The 25,662-nt window shown below is 37.9% G+C and overlaps 1 protein-coding gene across 5 annotated transcripts in view; it reads left to right on the top strand.

Moving 5' to 3' along the window:
• MYRF (myelin regulatory factor) overlaps window positions 1–25,662 on the top strand; it is a 111,000-nt gene that overhangs the window by 61,275 nt on the left and 24,063 nt on the right. For 3 of the 5 annotated variants that reach the window (XM_087950637.1, XM_087950640.1, XM_087950638.1), the window contains exons 5-14: window positions 39–351; window positions 622–794; window positions 1,434–1,560; window positions 13,563–13,758; window positions 16,428–16,504; window positions 16,736–16,846; window positions 19,175–19,265; window positions 20,173–20,238; window positions 23,422–23,622; window positions 24,718–24,826. In XM_087950637.1, the coding sequence (XP_087806763.1) occupies window positions 39–351; window positions 622–794; window positions 1,434–1,560; window positions 13,563–13,758; window positions 16,428–16,504; window positions 16,736–16,846; window positions 19,175–19,265; window positions 20,173–20,238; window positions 23,422–23,622; window positions 24,718–24,826 (1,464 nt within the window). The remainder of the gene's footprint in view (window positions 1–38; window positions 352–621; window positions 795–1,433; window positions 1,561–13,562; window positions 13,759–16,427; window positions 16,505–16,735; window positions 16,847–19,174; window positions 19,266–20,172; window positions 20,239–23,421; window positions 23,623–24,717; window positions 24,827–25,662) is intronic. The other 2 variants (XM_087950639.1, XM_087950641.1) reach the window with 1 other exon arrangement.

The following is a 25,662-nucleotide window of genomic DNA, read 5'->3' on the forward strand; positions in this document are numbered from 1 at the left end:
TTTCATTTAGATTAATCCATCTTTCTGGTTCTTTTTAGATCCTCACCTTCTTCGAACTATGACTCCTGAGAATATGTGTCAAGTTACTCCCCCTTCACGGTTAGAGCATCCCCCACCCCCTCTGCCTCCTCCACCCCCACCCCACCTTCAGGGACTGCCACCGCCACCACCTCCTCATTCACACCAGCAGCAGCACAGCCATCATTATCCCAGCATGCAACGGGACATGTACTCGAAGGCTGAGCCTCTGATGCCACAGTTCACTATAGGACAAGGCATGTCACCTGGTGACATCCATCACGCTCAGCAGTCGCAGATGCTTCATCAGCTACTTCAACAACATGGAGCAGAGTAAGTTCTTTGGGAACAAGGTTGGAAAGTTAGCAGAGGAGTACACTTACGGCTGGAATCTTTTCCTCTGTTGTAGGTCAGAGTGTGACTGTCAGTTGAAGGCTCGTAATCTAATTTAGTCTTTCCTACTAGACAACTTTATGTATGGGATACAAGATGTATGTGTGTGTGTGTATAATACACAGTACCATACACACATACATACATAGACTAAATTTGAATAAACATTTCCTTTGAATGCCTGTTGTAATTTATGATTGATTTCCACAGTCTTCCAGTGCACCCTGCCAAGAAGAGGAAACACTCGGAGTCACCATCAAACACTCTCAATGCCCAGATGTTCAATGGGATGATAAAACAGGAGCCAGGTACAGGATCTGTGCCCCTCAACTCTGACAGAGTTCAGACACCTCCCTGGCATCAGCAGGGGGCGCTCTCCCCAGGTTTGTACTGTAGTTATTTCTATTCCGCTCCAGTATTACCAGTACCCAGATACTATTTATGCTCCAAAGAGGTAGATTTTTTTTATTAAGTAGTACACGGAGAACAAGGTATAGAATCTAGGCTGAAGATCACAAAATGGCAATGTGTTTTCAGGAAGAGCATCTTTGTACAATTGCATTGTGAGTGGGAAGTCAGAAAAGTCTCATCAGTTGTAAAAAGAAAAAAGAAAACTGATGACAGTTAGTCTTCAACTTATGACCATTCATTTAGCAAACTTACAATGGTGCTGAAATATGTGACTTAACGACCATCGCTCATGCTTTCCCTTGTTGGAGTGTTCCCACTGATATGTGATTGTGATCAGGCACATTGTAAATTGTTGTGCATTTACAATGGTTGCAGCATCCCGCAGTCACATGATCTCCATCTGTAACCTTCCCAGTCAGCTTCCAATAATTATGCCTTGCTTAACGACAAGATTTCTGGTCCCAATTATGATTGTAAATTGAAATGCAAAGCAAAGAAAATAAAAAATTATGGATTTTGTTGCATAGCAAGTGAAGAATAGAAAAGTAGGAAAAATAGTTTCTGTTAGGTATGTAGGCAAATTTCAGTTCAAAATTTTTCTATTGCTATAGGACTGATTCAGGATAATGACAGCTTGAATAGCTCCTCCTACTTGGATCCCAACTACCAATCTATAAAATGGCAGCCACATCAGCAGAACAAGTGGTCGACTCTGTATGACGCCAATTATAAAGAGCTGTGAGTATTTACAATCATATGACTTTTGTCTAGCCGTTTCAGCAGAGTTCCTTTGCTTGGGTCCACTCAAGGCTATAGTGCTGATGAACAGACATTTCAAACCTCATAATTTTGTAGGGAATCCGATGCTCAACTTTATTCTGGTTTTCTATTTTTCTACCTTTAAAATTTGGTATATCTCACTTCAACACCACTTTGTGGATTTATTTTTTTAAAGTTTGCCTTAAAATTCCTAACACATTTTTAGATAGATTGCTTTATAATGTATGCGTTTTTGTACACCCTTTCATTTATTTATTTTTCTGCAGTTATTTCTCAGTTAAAATGCATTGTGGGCATTTGTATATGTATATCGGAGGTCTCCAAACTTGGCAACTTTAAGACTTGTGGGCTTCAACTCCCAGAATTCTCAGCCAGCAAAGGAGGAACAGAATTCCTTAGCATAACTGATTGAGGAATTCTGGGAGTTGAAGTCTACCAGTCTTAAAGTTGCCAAGTTTGGGGTCCCCTGATGTATATAGTATTTCAATGCCTCTTATTTATTAAACAAATTTACATAGCCGCCCATCTCATTGAAGGTGATTCTGGATGGTCTACAATAAATGAAAAAAACAACACATATAAAGAACCACAAGTTAAAAAAAATTAAAAATCACTGTAACAATAAATGTTATAAAATCAGAGATACAAACAGTAGGCAAAGAGAGAATAAAAATACCCAGCTCCATAATGGAGCCATTTAAGCATGACTCCGGTTCCGTAGAACCTCTAGACCTGATAACATAACCAGATCTTGAGGACCTTCTGGAATGTTGTTTATGTTTTGAAATTCTTCTTTATGTTCATACTTATACTTGTTATCTTGTACATGTTTGACAGACAAACAAACAAATAAATAAATGTCAGAAAGGATGGAAGTAATCTAATTTGGCGGAGGGGGTAAGAATGTTCCATATGGTGAGTGCCATGACAGAGAAGGCATGTCTCCTGGAACCCACCTAACGTAGGTCCTTAGCTGATAATGCCCAGAGCATTCCTAGTCTAGATCTAGATCTAGATCTAATGAGATGGCTAATGTAACCAGTCGTGGAGCTAATGGGACCCAAAATCCAGAGCCACTTAGTCTTGCCAGGATTCAGCTGAAGCCTGTTGTTTCCATCCTGACCCTCACAGCCTCCAGACATTGGGATAAGATCTCTTTACTGTGTACTCATGTCTTGAATCATGAGGTTGAGCATCAAATGAGTTTGTTTCATCTTTGTGAACAAATATAATTATATCAATAAATTATGCACACTCTAGCATAGAGATGCCTGCAGTTAATTGCATTACATTATTATTAACATATTACATTGTTATGCTATGTTGGTGCTATGTTTGTACAAAGGGTTAGAAAGAAATTGGGTGCATGATTTATAGGACAAGACAAACCCCAAGGCTGGAGAATAATCTAGGTGACTTTATATGGACATAAGAAAGGTAAAGAAGCCACATAAGGTGAGAGTAAGAGGCTGAGAAAAGCCAGCTTACCAGGGTAGAGTTTACAGGGAGAGAAAGACAAATGTTCAAGGGAAAAAAATGCTGCATATCCTCCCCACATTCCGAAAAGGTGATAGAGAACTGGCAGCCAGCCACATGGATTCTGGGAATGACCTCCTTTTTAAAAAAAATCCTCTTGATTTCCAGACAGCTGGTATCTCTTGTTTGTCTCCATTTGTGGGGAAAGGGAACTTTGGCTTTTTGTGATACCAAATAAAATGAGATGGTTATCTGCCTTCCATAAGGCAATCTGGAGAGAAAAGGCCAGTGATTTACATGAAAACCAGCTGTGGCATCAGAAAGAGGCTGGCCCTGAATGGCCTGGGATGCCCAAACAAAGTGTATTCTCCAGGGCTGCCTTCCCAAGGTCTTGCAAGAGGGCAATTTATCTAAGTTCCTTCAAGATATAGAATGGGAGTAGAGTAAGATATTGATGTATTGTGTCAGCCAAAGGGCAAATTAGGGCAAAAGATTTTACTTCCCCTTCCTCTGAACAATTAAAAAGCAATTCTATCAGTAGGGTGTGAGGTGTTTTTTTTTTTTATAGAAAAATGTATGTGATGGTAAAAAATAAAATAAAAATCCAGTGTGTAGTACTTTCAAATTAAAATATAATAAAAGTGTACTTTACATTTAAAAGTGGTACATTTTAAGCTATTTATTTGTTGGATCTTTTTTTTCCTTAAATGTTTTAGCAAATCATGGTTTAACATTGAGCTTTCAGGGCTCTAAATAAGCAGGGATTGAAAGTTGTGGAGAGTCTAGATCAGGGGTGTCAAACTCGCAGCTGGTGGGAAGGATGCGTCCTGTGCTGGCCCCGCCCCCGACCGGTTTAGTGAAGGGGGAAAAAAGTTCCGATATGTCACATGACGCCACCATGACACCTGAGTTTGACACCCCTGTCTAGATGTTTCTTCAATACAGCAAAATTGAAGGATATTTTGGTGACATTGCAGGTAGCTGCCTCTGACATTATCAAGCAGTATATTTTTCTAATTCAGGAGAGGACATATTCTATAGTAATGGTACAACGGGGGGTGGGGTAGGGGTAAGGAAGATAACGTCATGATCTCATAATGCAACTTCATTTTTAGAAGTGAGTTACAAGTGAATTTTGTCAGATTGCTAAGAACAACTATCGTAATGAAGGTTCCCCCCATCAAAATAAAAAATTCATCCATATTTTCTATTTAATCATGTAATACATATAATATGCCAGATGCCATCCCTATTCTCAGCTGTAATGATCTGCAGCTTCAGAAATCGGGAAAAAACTTTGCCTAAGAAGAGCAATTCATCTATTTGTGACTCCTTTAGGCCATAGTGTGATCTCTAGAAACTCATTCTCACTTGTTACTGACAATTGGAAGCATTTGGCTTATCACCAATGCATCATTCAGAACAATTTATCTTAAACATAAAGAATCAAATGAATATGTATGTCCTGTCTGTTAAGAACTTCATACATTTCTTTTTGGCCTTGTGGAAGTATTTGTTTATTTTATTTGTTGAAATTTGTCAAACCTCTCAAATAAGAAGTGAGGTCCATGAAAGTCAATTTGTGACTACAACTATGAAAATTTGTAGCTGAAACAATTGAATCAGGTAGAGCATTCCAGACCTTGACAACTCTATTACAAAAATCATATTTTTTACAATCAAGTGTAGAAGTAATCAAGTATCTAGTTGGTCATCCTATAGCAATGCTGAGGTCCACAAGAGAGAATCTGGAAGTCCCCAGCCTCCTCTTGTAGAAGCTTCACATCACGGTCCTGACTTCTGTTTTCAGGTAGAAGCATGGCAATTCCTATGGCTGCTTTCTATCTTCCAAGGGCATTTCATCTGTGATCTCATGGAAAGACTTCTCTTACCTTATGTTGCCTGCATTTAAAAAATAAAATACAAAACAACAACAACCACCACCAAATCTAAATAATTACAATAGTACTTCTTCTGGCCATGTGGCATAGAGGTTTGGTAACTGAAGGATTCAGTTCCCCCTCTTTTTAAATATAAATCAGTCTCCAGGGGATAAACAAACCCAAAACTTTGTTTGTTTAAAATATACATACATATATGCATGCTTGCATGCATACATTACATACATACAGTACTCCTTTTGATTTTAAGTATTAAAATCTAGGCATTTGGTGTGGAAGGAGACAATTATAAAACTTCCCAGATTGTGGTAATAAAGACATTTGCACTAGAGTTCCAGCCACAAGATGTTGATGGTCACTTATAAATGAAAAAATCTCAGCCCAAGTTTCCGAAGAGATTTGAAAGAATATAAAATATTACAGGCCACAAAAAGATTCTAAAGAAAAGATTATATTTTCTTGAAAGTAGCCTGATCTTGAAGGCTGGTAGTAAATACCAATTCCATAACTTGTACAGAGAGCGATAAAGAATTTGAGGCCTGGCACAAGACAGAAGAAAAAGAAGAGAAGAAAAAACCTCAGCACAAATTCCTGGCTACCTGTATTTACTCCTTCTATAGAAATAAGGGGCTTTGTGAAAGTGTTGATCCTCTCTTTCGATGCCCTGGACTATTTCAGCTTTTTGGAGCTTCCCAGTATTAATTAGAGGTTCCTACGGATTACGATCAAAGGAATACTTTTCAGTGATGTGGCTTGCTTGAAAGGGCCAAGATCTGAACAAGCTGTAGTCAGGGAAGTGTGGGAAGACTTCAATTTCCGCCCAGCCTCTCTGATTTTGGGAGAGAGAGATTTCAGATGTACTTGGCAGCACATCCTGATTTGCATCCTGACAGCTGCATTCCTCAACCCTGTTTGATTTGCGGAATACCGTACATAGCCGGCATGTACGGTATACATACTGGGTTTCTTGCAATAAAATTAGGAGAAGCTTTAGCTTTTTTTTTTCCTGATGAAAAACGATCATCTTGAATTTTTAGTGATGTCACGTGGAGTTATTTATGCCTAATTTTAGAAAATAAAATGTGAAATACATTTTAAGTGCTTTATGGGATGATAAGCTTGAATAACAAAACAAGAATAAATAAAAAATTCCCATTCTTTATTTTTTCTGTCTTTCATTTCTGAAGCTTGCTATATATAGCTTCGAAAGTTTACTTTAATTACAAAAGGTAGTATATTTGCTAATTAATTAATTACATTCGCTAATGTAATTAAGTGCAACCCTGCTGTTAAATGAATCCTGTGGCTACAAATTCTGAACTGCTGCCCTACAGCATTAGAAATTAGAAATGGGATAAATGCAGAATAAAGCATTAGTGTTTCTAAGGATGTGAATTTAAGCAATTGACAAATGGTTCTTGCCATTTATCTATCTCTTCATATGCTGGATAGGTAGCATGTGAATAGATAGATTCATGGATAGAAAATTGAAGTACTTTTTCTTCTTTTTGTCCCTAGACTAGTAAACAATGAGGGTGGAAAGATGGATTTTCTTATGAAACAGTAAATAAATCATTTATAGTTTTTTAGAAACAAGACATCCCATGTCCCATTAGGTCAGAGGTCTCCAAACTTGGCAACTTTAAGACTTGTGGACTTCAACTCCCATGCTGGCTGAGGAATTCTGGGAATTGAAGTCCCCAAGTCTTAAAGTTGCTAAGTTTGGGGATCCCTGCATTAGGTCATCATTTCAGAGATACATTCTTACCTAAACAGAGAAACAGAATGACCACAAATGGGAAAAAAAAAAAAAGCAGTGAAAGCAGGGGGACTTCCAATTTTCTGCCAGCCTCCCCATTGAGTTTCCTTGTGGGAAACTGGCAGAGAGCATCAGAAATCTTTCTCCCCTCTCTCGTTTCTTCCATCCCTCTGTCCTCCCTTCCTTCCCTGCCTCCATCCTTCTCTCTCACTCTCCCCCTTCTTTCTCTCTCTCTCTCTCTATTCTGTCATTGTCTTCCTCCCTCCCTCCCTCCTGGGTGTGCACAACAGGAGCTGTGCTGCCAAGGATGAGGGTGGGAGAGTGGCATGAGTTGTGAAGGTGCCCAAAAGGTGCCGCATGGGTTGGGGAAAGGGCAAATTTTGGTGAAGGGTTGTGGAGGTGCAGAGGTGGTGCAATTGCCTGGTGAGGGAAGACATGCAGGGGGCAGTACGGCTTGAGAAGGATGTATGGCGGCATGCAAGAGTTGCTGTGCTGGTCAGGGAAGGTATCTGGCATTGCGGCATGTGTCACGGAGAGGAAGTGCAGCCACCGCCAATAACACTGAAGCTGTCACAACTTTCCCAAACTTCATTCCCTCAGGAGTCATGAGTCCCAGATTCTGACACATTCTGTAAGTTAGCCTATTTAAGATAGCTTAGTTCAAAAATTGTTACCTCACGAACTGTTTAACTGTTTCACCCGGTTAAAGATAATTCACAAGAATATTATTTTTTTTGTTAGTTGCAAAGTTGTGTCTGACCTATTGCAACCCCATGGACAATGTTCCTCCAGGCCTTCCTGTCCTCTACCATCCCCCAGAGTCCATTTAAGCTCATGCCGACTGCTTCAGTGACTCCATCCAGCCACCTTATTCTCTGTCGTCCCCTTCTATTGCCCTCAATCTTTCCCAGCATTAGGCTCTTCTCCAGTGAGTCCTTCCTTCTCATTAGGTGGCCAAAGTATTTGAGTTTCATCTTCAGGATCTGGCCTTCTAAAGAGCAGTCAGAGTTTAGTGTCATATAAATTATTTTGTTAGCTACAGAGAAATTGTGCCAGGTTTATAGCGAAAATTGCCCCCAAAGACATTCCAGTTAGGAAAGTAGGCAAGAATTATATTATCTCCATGGAACATTCTTGCATTTTCACAGAGTAGCAGTGGGAAACTCCTGAGATACAACAAAGTCAATGAAAGCCCTTTTAATTTTTTTCATTCTAGTGGTGATAGTGTGTTTGCAATGAGCCACTTTTTAATCACACTTTATTGTGAATCAATACAAGAGCATGTGAAGGTTGATAACCTCTGGTGCCTTGATCAAATGACAGTTTACTTTATTGGGCAGGAAAAGGACAAAAATGTCATTGAGATGTGCTCCTTAAACTAGACTTACCGGGTCGCTTGGATTAACCAAAATACAATAGAAACATTCCTGCATTGAGATAAATATCTGACACTTAATACAGTTATCTTTTTAAAAATTATTAGAATTTCTTTGTTGGCTTCTTGACATCAGCTCATGACTATACACAGCTAATATTAATACTGGGGGGGGGGGGAATAATAGTGATAGAGGATATTTGTATTACTAAAGTAAGAATAGTTAATACTTTGTATTAGATCGAAGATTTTATTATTATACAATAAACAAGTTACAATAGGTGCAACACATGCCACTCTCTTTTTTCCTTCTGTTTTCTTTCTCAAACACTTTAATCCTTGCCAGTGTCTCTTCTAAAATGTCATGGAGATGCCAGTCTTTTGCACTGCATTTAGTTCATCCATTAAGTAATGAAAGATAGGTAGTACGGGAAGTCTAAAACTGATATCTTTGAATAAGAAAAAGCCATGCATATTGATGTGGCTCAGTATAATTTTTAACAATGGTGTTTTGTTTCACCCTTACGATAGATTAGTGAGGAGTTATGTGAAATCAGACATGAAGCATTAATTGCACTGAAATAAGAATAAACCTCTAGTGGCCATCAGTCAGAGGTGGTATTCAGCAGGTTCTGACCAGTTCAGAGAACCGGCAAACACCATCTCAGACTGCCCCTGCCCCCATCTATTCTCTGCCTCCTGAGTCCCAGCTGTTCGGCTGGGTCTCCTTTTGTTGCCCTGCACAGGAGAATGGAGCTGGGAATCAGGTTAGTGGGGTGGGGAGGGAATGGAGATTTTATAGTATCCTTCCCCTGCCACGCCCACCAAGCCTCACCCACAGAACCGGTAGCAAAAAAAATTGAATCCCACCACTGCTACCAATGCGGCAAAGTGGTTGTCTTTCTGTATTCTAGGTCAATTGTCAAGACTCTTTTTGATTGCAGCAGGATATAGAAATATGTGTAATAAGTAAATAAATAACCTTTACTTTTCCAATATATATCCATTTGCCTGTACTACATCATTCTTCTGAAACCTATAATTTGCAACATTCTACCCAGTTGTGTTATAACACTGTTTTGTGTTTCTTACTATCAAAAACCATTGAATTTAGCTAGACATTTGACAAGTGGAGAAGAAAACTAGGGTAGTGGAACATTCATTCTTTAGTTGAAAATTAGCATTCTGCTATTTTCAGTCAGTTTATTGACAGAATGTTCAACTTACTTGCAACTGTATGAATACACGCTGTCTGTGCACAGAGCACTGCACAAAATGAATGTGCAGCAAATGACTAAAAGAATTACATTTGTTGACTTTCAGCATAAATCTTTCCCAGGAATGTCTCATGGACTGGTTCCAGGTGTTGGTGGAGTGAGTTTGGCAGCAGTTATTATTCAGAATGATCTGAAATCTTGCAAGGTCTTGGCTTTCATCTGTTTTTCAATAAAGACACACTCTATGTTTATAATCCATAATATATCTATTGTATTCTTACCTTAATTTTCTACCCTAGAAGAGTGCTAATAATTATTTTAGTATTTATTTTATTTATGTATTTCTTTTCTCTAGGAACTGTGACTTATGTGAGGACCTCACTTGGTTTTATTCTCACAACAGCTAGTTTCTGAGATAGTTCAGGCAGAGAATGAATGGCTTGCCCAAAGACATCCACCCATGGTTCAGTAAAATGGACCTGAACTTCCCCATACTTATAAACATTGCAGTGTCCTGAAACTTTATCTTATCTGAAGATAATGTATCTGTGGAAACTATGGTGCCACTTAGAAATCTTCACTGCCAGAGATTCAGAGGAAAAATGATAAATCTCTGAATCTCCCCATTTCTTCAAAAAGCTGGAACATTGTTCACATTTTAGGGGATCGCTAATTAGAGCCCCGGTGGCACAGTGGTTAAAAGTGCAATACTGCAGGCTACTTCTGCTGTCTGCCGGCTGCCTGCAGTTTGGCAGAACAAATCTCACCAAGGCTCAAGGTTGACTCAGCTCTCCATCCTTCCGAGATTGGTAAAATGAGAACCCAAATTGTTGGGGGCAATAGGCTGACTCTGTAAACTGCTTAGACAGGGCTGCAAAGCACTGTGAAGCAGTCTATAAGTCTAAGTGCTGTTGCTGTTGTCCTTATTTCTTGTTTTGATTTGATGCTCATCTATTCTCACATTTTCATTTTTCTTGCATTGCTCAGAGTTAATTCTACTTCATTTATTCCTGAATTGCTCTGTATTATGTCCCAACTATGTTTAAAAAGCTCGTATATGGTTTGTTTGTTTTTAAAATGGAACTTCTCAAGGATAATACAGGTAATCCTCAATTTATAATCACAGTTGGGACAAGAACTTCCATCACTAGGTTATGCAATCATTAAGTGAATCTTTATGTGATGATGCCCAATTTTACAACCTTTTTTTACTGCAGTCATTAAGTGAATCATATATTGTTAAGTGAAGCCAGCTTCCCCCATTTAGTTTGCTTGTTGGAAGCCACCGGGGAAGATCACAAATGGGGAACACAACTCCCAAGATACTGTAACAATCATAAATACATACCGGTTGTCAAGCTCCAAAATCATGATATAACTCAGGGAATGCTGTGACAGTTGTAAGAGCAAGGGTGAGTTGTACATCCCTTTTTTCAATACCATTCAACAAATCCTACAGTTTCAGTATTTCAGTAATGGAATTCATTGTAACAGACAGTTGTTAGATCGATCATCTTCCTACACTCAGAATTTAAATTAATCTTGCTTATTTCCCATACTCTTATATGCTTTTGTATAGAAATTCAGGCTATGTTTAAAAGTAAAATCAAAGCATCTTGAAAACAGTGTAGTTATTACCAGACGTTAGAATGATTTTATTTGTCTGACAGGACTTGTTCTTACCTCATTTTTTTCTTAAACCTAGTCATTTCTGTAGTAAACTAAAAGTGCTATGGGCATAATACGTCTTAATTTCAGCAAAGCATTTATACTCCATGGCATTTGTAGCAAGTTAGTTATAGGCTGAATGATAATTAAGTGGCTTGCTAGGGGAATGGAAATGGAAAGTGTGCTCACCCATGGTTCCTCTAAGAGTGGATGGTATTGAGTGGAATGGCATCAAGGATCAGAGAATTTGGAACGGGGTCAGAAAAAAATGACATAGATGGTCCTAGGAATAGAAACTGAGTTCTGTGAAGAGAGATTGAAGGAAATGGGATGATTAGCTGTGAGGAAAGACAGATGTAATAGTACTTTCAAAGGTATCACATAGAAAATGTAGAGTTCTGTGTGTAGAACATGGGCAAATAGATTCAAGTTATAGGAGGGCAGTTTCTGATTGTTTTTTTAAAAAAGCTTATTCCATTAAGGGCAGTTTGATGGGAGAAGCAAGTACACAGAAAAGTGTACACAGCTGAATTAAGACCAAATGCCCTTGAATTCCTTTGACCCTCATCTAACCCCAAGCAGTGCTAACCATTGAGAAGATTCCTGTGCATAGGCATCATGAGCAGTAAATAAGTTTAATTGGATGTTCACTGGGCTGACACTCTCCAAATAATCATCAAAACCCTTTGGTAATTTGTTTGTTTATTGTTAAACTTGTATACCACCCAATGACTCTGGGTGGCTTATAATCAAAGAAATTACAATAAAACCTATAAAATATAAAAGTACAGTACAATGGATGGAATGGAATGAAGTAACAGTTCTCCCTCTTCCTCACCAAAGCCCTAAGTGAAGAGCCAGGTCACCTTGGCTCTTCTAAACAATAGCAGAGTGGGACCATCCAGATCCCAATGGGAGCCTCATTGCAGATGCTGCTACAGAGAAGGTGTATGTACTTCTAGGGTCCTCATAGATAACATTGAGTAATGAAAAAAACCCAGAGTGTGTTAAATTGACCAGACAGATATTGTGGGAGACAGGTGGTCCCTCAAGTAACAAGCCCCTTTGACATGTTATGTTATTTTGTTGTGTTATGTTACATTATATTGTTATGTTATAACTCCTTTATAAAAGGTGCACCATCATAGTCCTTGCTTGTGCCAAAGCCACCTTGTCTATAGTTGGCACCATGAAGACTTTTCCTCTGTGCGCTTAAGATGTGAAGGTTGGGTCCTAAGCCAGCTGATGTCATATGCATGATGACAAAGAAGAAGATTTACCAAGCCTGCTTCTGTGGAATATGCCTCCTTTTGTGTATGACTGAATTGGCCTATTTCAGTAACTATTTATCTATGCTAGAACTGTCCTGATGACACATTGAATTCCCTTTGTGCTGGACTCCAAAAATCTTAATACCTATAGAGGTTTGGACAATAAATAGTTCATATTCCTCTGGGTGGAAGCTTTCCTAACTCTCCTGGACAACTAAAAGTGCCTTTATTTTCTGGTTTTAGAGATGCATTGAGCAGTAATCAGTTCAAGTGAACTCTGTATAGAATTTGTTTGAAGGAGTACTCGTGCTTGCTTTGATTTCCCCTTATGTAACTGTTTCAAGTTTTATTGAAGAATTAAATATTTTTTGCAGAAGTTGTAGTTGGACCCAAAGACAATGTACAGTGACTTAAGATTTAGGAGGAAGTCTAAGTCTGCTTTTAGGTGATGGATGGGAAAGTTTTGATTTCTCAATAGAGTAGAATGCCAAGATATGTAGGAAAGAAGGAAGGAATAGCAAAATGAATCACCAGAAATGTGAAGAAGGGGGAGAGGGGAAAGGAAATTCCTCTCATACTTTCTGACTAAGGTAGTTTGTTCTGTGACCACCATCTGCTTTTTGTTCAGGGCACATCTCTAGCAGCTTGGGGTCCCTCTGATACTATGAGGAAGACCTAAATGACTCTTTACAGACTGCTAGGTTCACTCACCCCACAGGTGCTGACAGTGTGTAGAGTTTATCCAGTTGCCATCGGCATGTCTGAGGAGGATCCTCAATCTGTACAGGACTTCAGACTTTTGGGAACGAAAGCAAAATACTGAGAGGCTGTTAAGCTCCCACACAGAACTCTGCTCTTGTTCTGGGATCTTCTGCTTTCCCTTCTGTCTTGCCCATTTCTCTGACTCAGCACCCACTGTCTTTCCCTGTTTTCCATTTTCCTTCTTGTTTTCTTTTCTGATGAAGCCTCTGGTTCAATCCTTTCTTGCTGCATCTTTCTGACGCTTTCTCACATGTTCACCTCCAACAGGATTGAAGAAGTTGTTTGACTTGAGTGCAGCCAATTTTCTATCATTACAACTTTGACTTTTGATCAGGACTTTGGGATATTTTTTTTTTAAGTAGCACATTGTGCTTCTTGAAAAGGTTTGAAAAATCTCTGGTTTCAACCCTAAGTGATTGTGGAAACAAGACTTCCCATAAACAAATTTTGGATATAGCCATGTCTTATCAGCGCTCCCATTGTTCTTTTGCCCAACATGTGTTCTCTTGTGTACTTTTCCCTTCCTTGCAGACCTATGCCCACATACCGAGTGGATGCAGATAAAGGCTTCAATTTCTCTGTGGGAGACGATGCTTTCGTGTGCCAGAAAAAGAACCACTTCCAAGTCACCGTGTACATTGGTATGATTGGAGACCCCAAATATGTCAAGACTCCTGAGGGCCTGAAGCCACTTGAATGCTTCTATCTGAAACTGCATGGGGTGAAGGCAAGTCTAACAATAGCAAACTGCATCATTTAAAAGGATAGGTGGAAGCCTGATGGGAAAACTTTAGTAAATGTGTAAATGTGTCTATTAAAAATAAGATTTTTGAGGGGTGGTATACAGATTTTTTTTAGGGGCTTATTTACAGTTTCATGAACTGTTAAGTAAAAATGGGTAGAACAATCCAAGTTATCGAATTACAAATGCATATATGAGTTTGTTTGTGTGGCATATTTGACTAGCTAAGTTCTAAGTCAAAGTGGTTGACAAAGCATTTGCTTTTAATTAAATTTAATACATATTTCATAAAATAAATTCTCATGAAAATTACCACAGTTAGACAACCATTAAAACAGAAAAGATACCCAGTATATACATTGGTCCTTAAAAGTTTGTGAACCCTTTGAATCCTAAAAATTAATAAGAATGACCCAATTAAACACATATATTTACTGAGGAAAATGATACAAAACTACATATTTACATGTGGCAATATTAATATGGCTTTGGAGCCTGTTGGATGGCTGTATTGATTGACACATCTTTGCACTTTATTTTATTTATTAATTAAACTCATAGGCTTGCTTGCATATTGTCTTGCCTGCTTATTATGTTTTCTGGTTTTAAATTTTTGTTTTAATTAAGTTTTAATTAGGTTTTTAAAAGGTTATTGTTTTTATTGATATTTGTATTATTTATTAATAGTTCTGCTTGGTTGTCCATAGTCACAAATATGAGATGGATGGCTATACAAATTGAATGAATGAATGAATGAATGAATGAATGAATGAATGAATGAAAACATTATGGACCCAACCACCTCTCTCTTTTCAGTAGCCTTTACAAAACCAAGGGATGTGTGACTCTAGTAGACAGGTAATCAGATTAGCAGAATCTTTGCCACTTTTGAAATTTCAGATATTTTTTTAGTTAACAGCTGTTACCTTTTTTTAAAAATTCCATTACTATACAGACATAGTCTTTATGAATTTAGAATACAACTTTAAAAATCAAATAGAAAGCATATGAGAATTACAGCTCTAGCATTTTGTTGTACTTGAGGCATAAATTTCTATGATGTATTAGACACCATCTATATATCAATTTGTAGACATTCAAAGGGGAGTATGGATGGAATATACTTTTGTATCCAGATCTTTTGTAGGAATGCCCTTTATCAATTCCTTTTTCTAATATAATGTAATAAAGAATTACATTAAGCTGTTGTATTTGTATTATATTTTGCTCCCACTTCTGTGAAGTTAATTATTAGAATTTAGAGCATTAACATTTGTGCAGTCCTTACTGAACTATTTTTCAATTGTAATTTGCTAAGTATATGCTTATAAATAGTGACAAATGATCCGATTTAGACAATACATTATTTAGTAGTTCCTCTGTGATTTTATTTGTTGTAGGAGTTATGATCTAAACCAGTGGTTCTTAACCTTTTTGAAAGAATCGCCCCCTTGAGCCATCGAGGAAGTTATCATCACCCCCTTCCCCTAACATAACCTCTCAATCACAACACAGGGAAATAATTCTTCAATTTATGCAAACACGTTTTTTGTTTTCTTTAAAATTGTCATCAGGACATATCGATGCAAATAATTTATTTCCAGTCTTTTTCCCATATCTCAACTGTGTGAAAAATTTTGATGCCACCCATCACTTTACTCCCAAACTTCGTGATACATGTATTTCATTATTATCTTATTTATTCAAGACACTTAAATGCAATGACCACTGAAAACAAAATTCAATTGCACGAAAATGAAATGCCCCCAAACCAGTAACATTTAATTATTTAATTACAAGTGAATTTTAAGACGCGAAAAGAAATATTAAACGGGCATAAGAACAAACCGCAATGCAGGAACTAAGAATTTCAAGACGAAAACTCTGAAACTAAATTAAGCTTTGAGGAAAATATATATTCATGCACACTGCAAAAAGGGTTAAAAAGACACAAAGAAAACTTTTACAGAAGGAAAGCAACAAAAATCAGAGCGACAAATATAATGGGTAGAAGTGATAGAGGCTGCTGCGCAACACGCATGAAGATGAGCGATGCGTATTCACATATGTACGGCGTTCTGTACTGAAGTTAGCTGGAGGAACATTTTAAAACACAGTTCAATCCACTAATAGCGAGCGATCTGATGTTTTTTTTACGACAGATATACAGTGGTTCACTGTACGAAAAAAGTCTCAAAAGTGTCCCCAAAACCTCTCGCTCTATCGCCCCCATATTGCCTCCCTTCCATTCGTTCACCCCCGCATAGCCTCTTTTTGTTCCATCCCCCCCCCTGAAAAATGAAATCACCCCCTGGGGGGCAATATCACCCAGGTTAAGAACCACTGATCTAAACTATTTATTACATTTATTGGCAGCCCATCTTACCACTGAGTAACTCTGGGCAGCTCTACACAACAAACTATAATTTGCATCTAGGAAGTACATATATGTATGTCTGTGTTCATATGTTCCTTATATTCTTCCTCTCCCATAAGAAGGATAATGGCCAGTCTCAAATACATATAATTATTTTACTGCAGTGCTTTAAAATGAAAGTGCCTCTTTAAGAATGAATACACTTAAGAATAGAGCATAAATGTACTCATAACTGTCTTTAAAATGGATTTGGATCTTTCTTTCTTTTTCTTTTCAGTTGGAAGCATTAAACCAGTCAATCAACATAGAACAGTCTCAGTCGGATCGCAGCAAGAGACCTTTTAATCCTGTCATGTGAGTGCTACTCAGGGCTTCAGGGAGAAGTCAGGCACTGGGGTCAAGCTGTGTATTTACTTCTATGTTTAGTCCTCTAGTCTTCCTTCCACTTTCTTTTTAAACGCTGGTTCTCTCTACCTCTACCTCTTGAACCATCCACAGGTTTTTATAAAATGTCCTTGTCCTGTTCCAACTGTTTAATTGACAGGTGCAGAACCTCCATGATTCTAATGTTCTCTCCTTTTTTAGGGTCAATTTGCCACCAGAGCAAGTCACAAAGGTCACAGTGGGACGGCTGCACTTCAGTGAGACCACGGCCAATAACATGAGGAAGAAGGGGAAGCCTAATCCTGATCAAAGGTAAGCTTCCACTTGGTGGTTTTTATTTAAGATTCCCAGTGCTATTTTTCAACATAAAGGCTCTCGGGGCAATAATCAAGTGTGTATAATAGAAACTAATGTGGAATTTAAAATGATTTTTGTGGTTAGGGGATTCCATCAAGGGACACCCAAATTCAAGATCTATTTTCAGCTAAGTCACTCAGTCGTTCTCTTGTGCCCAGCCTGCTTCACAAACTTTTTTGTGCTATGTAAATGGCCATAAATAAGGATAGCTCACTATTGATTCCCCAAGTGCCTATCTACATGCCTCCATCTGTACCTCAGTATCTTCTTACAACTGAGTCACCTGAGGATAGCCTAGGGTGCTACATTCTGGAAGAAGGTACGATCTCAAAAAACTGTGTAGACAAAGCAGGAAATGGTGAAGTTTATTGAGGAGGCAGCCAACAATCTTGTGGTTCCAGTTGATTCTGCTGGTTTCCTTTGGGACCATCTCTTCAGTCTGGCCCTGACTTATTCACTTTCTTTTTAGAACTCTTGTCTTCTGCAGCCACTTTTCTTTTTTAAATTAGTTGGTTGATCTCATTCAGTACAAACCCCTGAAATTGATCAGCCTGTGCCTGTAACTGAAAGTGTAATTGAAAAGGCTTGTCTCTTGCAATTCTGTACAGTAGCCTCTTGGCAGGGAATGGCTTTCCCATGCTGCTGCTGCTGCTGCTTCCAGGGAAGCTCTGGCTACATCCTTCTCTTCATATTATCCATCCTGAAATTTAGAAATTTATAGTTTATAGATCCACACTGATTTCCCATAGCTAAGCCTTTCTCAGAGTCAGGTTCTTCAGTGGGACTTATTCCATGATTGCATCTCAGTGGCAGAAATCCAGGATGGCAGTCAAGAGATATAAAATAATGTACAGTATGCACCCAGCTTTTTGCGGCATCTAAGGGTCCATAAGTTGAATAAGCCGTCTGTTGAGCCAAGGTTTCAAGAAATAATAATAGTAAAAATGGTCAATTGTTAATGCACTGGGAAAGAAAAAAAAATGATAATGCATAGAAAAAGCAGAGTTTTGTGAGTGCCAAATGGAGGAGGCTGAAATTTCAGCTAAGGGAACCACCAATCATTGCCCTTAGACTGCTTCGCACTAAAACTGTTAGGCAGAAATGCAACACAGATTTATTTCAAGTGTGCGGTAAAGACATTATATTTTAGGGGATTCAAGATTCAGAGTGGCATAATTTCCTGCCAGCTGTGGGATAAGATAGGAGAGGAACATGGCAAAGCAACTATTTCAATGTTGCTTTAGAAAATACATGCTCTTCACACTGCTAGAATTCCCCAAATTGTTTATAGCTGTTCATTTGAAATAACGCTACACTTTTCTGTGAGAAGGACTTGCCAGACCCATACAGGGAGCTTTATTTTCACTGTCAGTGCTATACAAAGTAGAATATCTGTATTGCCCTCTTGTTTCTCAAGCACAGATCTCAGATTGTTCTCTTTTTTAAGACAAAGGAACAAAACTGAATTGTGAAATGTGTGATTGAAATTTAATACTTCACATTTATTTTTGTATTTGTAAAATTGTAACATAATATAGTATCTTGATAAGCAAGTAGGCTTAGAAAAAAAATCAACTTTGAATGCTGTAATATTTTGATATGACTAGTTGATGTTGTGCCTTTTCATTTCTGAAAAAGAGTGGTTCTCACTTGTGCTGGGCTAGGTTTATCTCTGATGTCTGTTCAGGAAAAAGAACACAGAATGATGAGCTCTGCAAAGCTGTCTAGTAGGGATAATTTTAAATGAACTGCTGGGGTTTTTCAGTTCTATTTTTAAAAACCAGAGGTGATATTCAGCAGGTTCTGACCAGTTCTGGAGAACTGGTAGCAGAAATTTTGAGTAGTTCGGAGAACCGGCAAATCCCACCTCTGACTGGAGATTTTACAGTATCCTTCCCCGGTCACGCCCACAAGGCCACGCCCACAGAACCGGTAGTAAAAAAAATTTGAATCCCACCACTGTTTTAAATGTATTTTGATAGTCTGCCACCATACCTGGCTGGTTTTCAGAGCCATTATCATACACTGAATTAATTGGTTCTCAGTATGTTGTGAATGCAATTTAGTTCTAAGTTGTTCAAATGTCTGACAATATTTTCTTTATTTTATTAAGGAATGGAATAAATTTGAAAATTATTCAAATACTATTGAAAAGTATTAAAGAATGGAATATTTTGATAAAGCAATCAGTATGTTTTTAGAAAATCTCATTTTTCACATGTACTATGTTTCCATCTGTGAATTGGGGAAAGCCTATGCTGATCTGGTCCTGTCTTGTTTCAGATACTTCATGTTGGTTGTGGCTTTGCAAGCTCACTCTCAGAACCAGAACTACACTTTGGCTGCTCATATCTCAGAGCGCATCATTGTTAGAGTAAGTCTATTCCCTTCCCTTGCAACATATCCTTCTATGAGTGTGAACATTTAAGAGCTTTATACTTCGCTTGACAAGAGTTCCTCCATGTTCTTAACCCCAATATCAGCCTGCCCCTTGTTCCATAGTGTTCTTTGCTTTTCTTTGCTTTTCTCATTCACAATACCCTCTACCCTAATCTTGTTTAGCTTTCTAAACTCTGACTCTCTCTTCTGCGCAAAAAGAAGGGCTTTGGCAAATACTTATATTAAAGGAATTCCAGCGCTTTCAAGGCTTATAGGTTCAAAGTAAATATTACATGCAAGGAAAGCAGGTTTATTCTTGGAGGGTAACTAGGAATATTAAACAATAGGTTTTACAAGTGATGTCTACGTTAATGTAATTGTATTAGCGATAACCAATACCACCAGTTATCAAATTTTCCTGTTCTGTGACACAAACCGCAAGGCAAGTCTTATGGATCAGATGTTCATCAGTTTTGTTGAAGTTAAACCTGCTCCAGAGATTGCACTTTTGCAGACATATGCCTTAAAGTTCTCAAAAAGTAACGTTAAGTACAGATGAAGGAAACTCGTAGAAGTATTATGACTGATTTCACCTGGGGCATACTTTATTCAAGTGGGGATATTTCTGCCCTTTTGGCTTTGGAATATTTCTGAAACTGATGCCCCCAAATAGGGCCAACTAATCAAATTTCTTAGCAATCTGTTTAACAATCTGAATAAACAAGTGGAATGTTTCTTCGGGTTTAGATGGAATAACCTTGGGGAAAGGCAAGTGGAAAAGTCAGCTGTGGCTCTTTCACTGCCAAAGTTAGTAAGCAAGTAAGGAGGACACTAAGCTGTGACTTTGTAGTTGGCTGTCTCCGCCCTGCTGCCTTTTTAAGTGCTGTGTCCATTTCCTCTAGCAAAGGGCCGGTTCGGGGGTAAAACACAAACAGAGGGCAGACGGGGACCCCGGAGTCTGCAGACAAGTAAGTAACATGCTGACTTATGCAGTCTCCGGGGTGGTGGGGGTGGGGGACCTTTGTTGTAGATTAGTGGGTAAAGCAGATGAGAACAGAATTATATCCAGGGGACTTAGCTGCATCCAATTTGATCAATCAGTGTAAGGATCTGTCTGCATTAGCACAAATATGTGGTTTGGTTATACATTAGAAGCACCTGTGAATTGCATATATTTCCATACCAGTAAGATTGTGCAATGTATACACAATTGCATCAGAAGCAATATTGTACCTTGGAAAGAGATGCATTTGCTGCATGGTGTATTTTTAGTAATTGTCTGTATGATAATAATAGTTAGGTAATATCACTAATTTACAGTTGTATGTTAGGGGTTTTTTTTAGCTTGATTTTTTTGTATGCATGGCAAGCAAAATATAAGCAAAAAGCAACAACTGTGTAACAGTAAAATCATAAAAATGTATGTAATAATTAAAAGGAACTAAAATTGAAGATTTCAAAATTAGTATAGTGTTAATATAGAACTAGCTTGAACTTTATCCTATAATTAGATCTAGTCCATATGGAAATACACTATTCTCATGTTTATAGTACATAAAATATTGCTATTAAAGATAGGATTCAAGAGATGGGTTCCTTGTTGATTTTTAAATATTTTTAAGGCACCCCCTTGCTTGAGAGTGATTAGAATCTAAACATCTTAGGATAGCCCGTAGATATATGTGAGAGAGATGTGAGTTGTATGTGAGAGAGATGTGAGATGTATATGTGAGAGAGATGTGAGTAATTATATTCGTTAATATTGACAACAAAGATACTTTGCTGCCTGAAGTAAAGCCTAAATGGTGCCCATTCCCAGACCCATCTGTAGCCGCCATTCCTCCCCTTCAAAGCTGAGCCATTCAAGCACCATTCTGAGTCTTTATGTATGATACTTTGAAGCAGATGTCCTCTGAAGCAAATTACTTCTGCCCAGAAGAATGAAAAAAATGGAGCTTGCCAAAGGCCACCAGGTGGCTTTGTGGCACAGTACCTTCTGGAAAAAATATCCTTGGAAATCTGTAAGACAGATCTTATTAAAGTAATAGGACATTTGGATTGTAAGAGTATAAGGAATGAAGAAGCTTCTTTTTCTATTGGAGATCCAATATTCCTAAACGTGGAAGGTTGAAACAGTGATCTCCCAGTTTTTCCCTGAAAAAGTAAAAACATGGCCTTTGTAAATTATATTGATGCATTTTAAGCTTTGTTCCATTTTATTTCGTTGTACTGCTTTTAATTTGTATGGTTTATTTTAAAGTTGTTTTTTCATTGGTTCAGTTGTTTAAAACACTAAAGGTTTTTCTTTGGACCAATAATTATATAGAAATGCTTCATATAAATAAAATCATTATTAACTCAGTTTATAATGGCAATAAATTATTCAGCAACTATTGCATACTAAGTTAATATATGTAGGACAAAATATTTTGCTTATCAATGAAAAAGTTGAAATCTCTTTTGAAACACTGTCATCTTTAAAAGTCTCTAGAGATTCTCAGTCATCCAGGTCATGGTGTCCCAAAGGTGCTTTTTCAGGAGGCAACTGGACTTTTTTTCTTGTTTTTTCTTTGAAGATGTTTCTCTTTTCATCCAATAAGCTTCTTTAGCTTCTTGAATTAGAAACAAAAAGTCTTTTTTAAAAATGATTAAAAGACAAGAAAGTCCAGTTGCCTCCTGAAAAAAGCACTTTTGGGACTGACATCTTTACTTTTTGAAATCCCACTGAAACATCCCAGGAATCCCTATTTGATGTACAACTCTGCATGAAAACACAGCATTTAAGCCATGTATCCTAGAAGTCTAATTGCCAGGGATATGTAGAATAAAACTAATACTAGAATCAGCTGGATAGAATATTTATTTTCTGCTGCTTTGCTTATCCTATTGCTCTTTTTAGTAAACTCTGACTAATATTTCAGTTAGTCTCTCAGTTAATATGGATGACAATAATGTCATGATTGTTGAAGGGAGCACATGAGGCAAGAAAGTTGGGTTGTGTGAATTTAAGGGCCAACTTTGGAATCTGTTTTTTGATGGAAATGTACATATTTGGTTAGATGAGTTAATGACAAAAATGCAAATAAGCATTTGGTGAGCGAATAATGTCTGTATCTGAAGCATGTATATAAAAGAAATAGCACAGGTGAGCAAAAGGAATGAGAAAGAAAATGTCCCTGTGTAGCCTGCTGTTCCTGTTCTTGTCTTGTTAAATGTTCCTGTCTTCTGCTATATGCAGAACTTTTCCTGCCATTGAAAAGCCACAATCTGCTGCCACCTTCCTGGGAGCATGGCTTGGAGCTTCCAGATTTCTCCAGGGCAAAGCAGGTTTAAGTGCTGAGCAACCTTTGGTTTTAAACATGGATTCTTCCTTTTTCTCCGAATTGCTTAGAGGAGCCTGGGTCACCTAAAACTCTTATAGGCTCTCCCTTCACAATCCTACAAGAATTTATTTTGAGCTAGGGATGCTTTTTTACTCTACAGAACACTTTGTTCCCACTAAGACAAGCCTATTTGCAAATGTAACCTTTCTGTTATGAGCTAAGAAAGAAGGTTTATCTTGCTAATTCTGTAAACACACACTGACTCAAGCTCCTTGTGCTGAGTTGGCAAACTAAATCACACAGCCCTCCCTAGTTATAAGCAGTCCACTGTTAGGCTAAAAAACAATTACATTATAAAGTAGGTTTTGACTGAGACCATATCTCTGTCTCTTAACATGGGCAGAGAGTTATGTGTTCTTATCCATGCTGATAATCGTAAGTGCTACAAATTGAGAAATTCCCACAATACTCTATATGACATTGTATAACCTATCTTTCACCTTAACACATGAGTGCACATAAAGTGTAGCTGCCTTCTATCACAATTGTCCATAAAGTATGTCATGTAATACACTTGCAGAAGCTTTGGGCCAAGAAGCCTCTTGTGAAAGACTGCTGACTCCCGTTTCTTTCTTGTTTAACCTCCCTATCAACGAATGGGCTATTGATGCAAATGGATATTTTTCTATTTCTTCAGGAGAAGAGCTTTGTTTGATCCTATAGTGTGCCCTGCTGTAAAACCACTGGATTTTTCTTCTCTGTTTTTCTCAGCCATTTGCAATTGTTGACAGTTAATTCCCAACTCTTCTCTGGATGTCTTTTTTGTAGGCTTCTAACCCAGGTCAATTTGAGAGTGACAGTGATGTACTTTGGCAACGGTCTCAGCTCCCTGACACTGTCTTTCACCATGGCCGAGTTGGCATCAACACAGACCGGCCTGATGAAGCCTTGGTTGTCCATGGCAATGTTAAAGTTATGGGATCTCTTATGCACCCATCAGACATCCGAGTAAAAGATGATATCCAAGAGGTAAGTGTTCACTCCACAAATTATACTCAGTAGGGCATCTGCTTTGAAAATCCACACTTTCACTTTAGATTTCTGGACTGCAACGTTCGTGAGCTCTGAGCAACTAATCCTCATTGCAAGCCAAAAAAAAGAACATTATAGAAATAGGCCAACCTTCGCCTAACACTTGGAATAAGCAGATATTCTAGTCTCAACTCAGGAGGCAAACATACAATGGCAGTTGTTCTGTTTGATACTTCCTGTGTTCTGTCTCATGGTGTGTTTTGTTGTTGTTTTCCTATGCCTTCCCTCATGTCAGGATATGTAACTATAGTTCTAGTTAAGCTTCCATTATTGTACATGGGATTTGCTACACCTTTAACTACATATCAACTTGTCTTTGTAAAATGCAATTGCAAACTTTTGATTTTAATACTTTGTGTTCTATATGGAAGGAAGAGTTCCTAGATTGCTATGAATCTCAGGTTGTAACTTGGCTTCACCTCCAAATTCCCAGTTTGTTTGTTTCTTTTTTAACTTAAAATAATTTCTGAACACTAGAGAAGAAATGTGTGGATTTGGGAGCTTAGGTACTTAGTCTAATCTTAGAGTTTTAGTTCCAGGCTAATAGTTTAGATACCTACCTAAGTGTGTCTGTGTGTTTGTGTGTGTGTGTGTGTGTGTGTACACACTTTTATATTTCTCACTTTCATATTCTAAATATATTTAAATGATTTATATTCCTGCTGGTTTTTATAGAATATACAGTACTTTATTCTGTAAAGGTCAGCACAGATATTAAGCATTACAGCCAGTTATAAAACTGGGCAGGCTTTGCTTCGGGTGGAAATAATACTAAGTCTCCTTGCTTTTTAGAAAATTGAAGTGCTGCCCTTTACTCAAAAGGCTAAATTCTGCTGCTCCGACTGTTAAAATCAATAATATAGAGAACACATAAATACTGAGCTGAAATCAGCAAGTGATTATCTACTGTGTATGCACACTTCCACTACATCATTTCTATTTCTGACAAATATGGTTAGATATAACTATCTGGTGCCTGAGTACTGAGGACTGCCGAGTACTTTTATGGATTTCTTTTTCTTATAATTTTAGGTAGACACCACAGAACAACTGAAAAGAATCTCCCGTATGCGGCTGGTGCACTATAATTACAAGCCAGAGTTTGCTGCCACTTCTGGCTTGGAGAATACAACTGAGACAGGTACAGGTAATTTTTCTGACCTCAAGCTTAATTTACATTACTGTAGCAAGTATGTCTAAAACTATTGATTACAATTGTTCCATGGACCCTCATATTCTTGGCTTCTCTTTGATGATACTTACTTATTGATTTGGCAATGATGTTATAGTTATATGTGACATTTTATCTGAAGATTTTTTTCTATACTTAGAGAGTGTGTTTTTGTATAATGCCTAGGTATTTAACATTGTACAAGATAGTGAAAAATCATTTACCAAGCATCATTCGTCATGATGTGAAAACTCAGGCCTAATAACTCTTTCTTTACTTAATTTAAATATCAGATAAACTGTAATTGCTATACTTACACCATTTTTTTTCATAGCAAATTATTAAAATGCAGAGTACATTTTTGTGCCTTTGTTTGAACAAAGATGTTGGAATACCTTATGAGCGGATGTTGCAAGATAGGGTGTATGATCACACAATGGTGGATTAATATTTGTTCCGTTTATTTCCTCCTCCCCCTCATCCTCTCCCACTATGGGGCACCTGGTAGATTCTAAATACTTTATGGGTAAAACTGAATTCCTACAAGGAACGCTTAACTGATGACTTTAAAGATATATCCGTACGGATGTGGGATGTGCTTTTTACTTCCCAATCAAGCGTACAGTGTTTTTGAAGGAATCCCATTCAGGTATTAACCAGACTCCATCCAACTTAGCTCCCAACACCAGCCAGGGCCAGCCAGGATCTGTCACCTGTTCAGTTATTTTCTGTAGCACTTTTCATAATGAAGGTATATTCATCAGGCCACTGACTTTAACCAATAGCAATCTAAGCTATTGCTTAAG

Source organism: Notechis scutatus, chromosome 1 (assembly GCF_049901735.1).
Source record: "Notechis scutatus isolate UNSWTSFEM ecotype Mainland chromosome 1, rNotScu1.2, whole genome shotgun sequence".
Lineage (NCBI taxonomy): Eukaryota > Metazoa > Chordata > Lepidosauria > Squamata > Elapidae > Notechis > Notechis scutatus.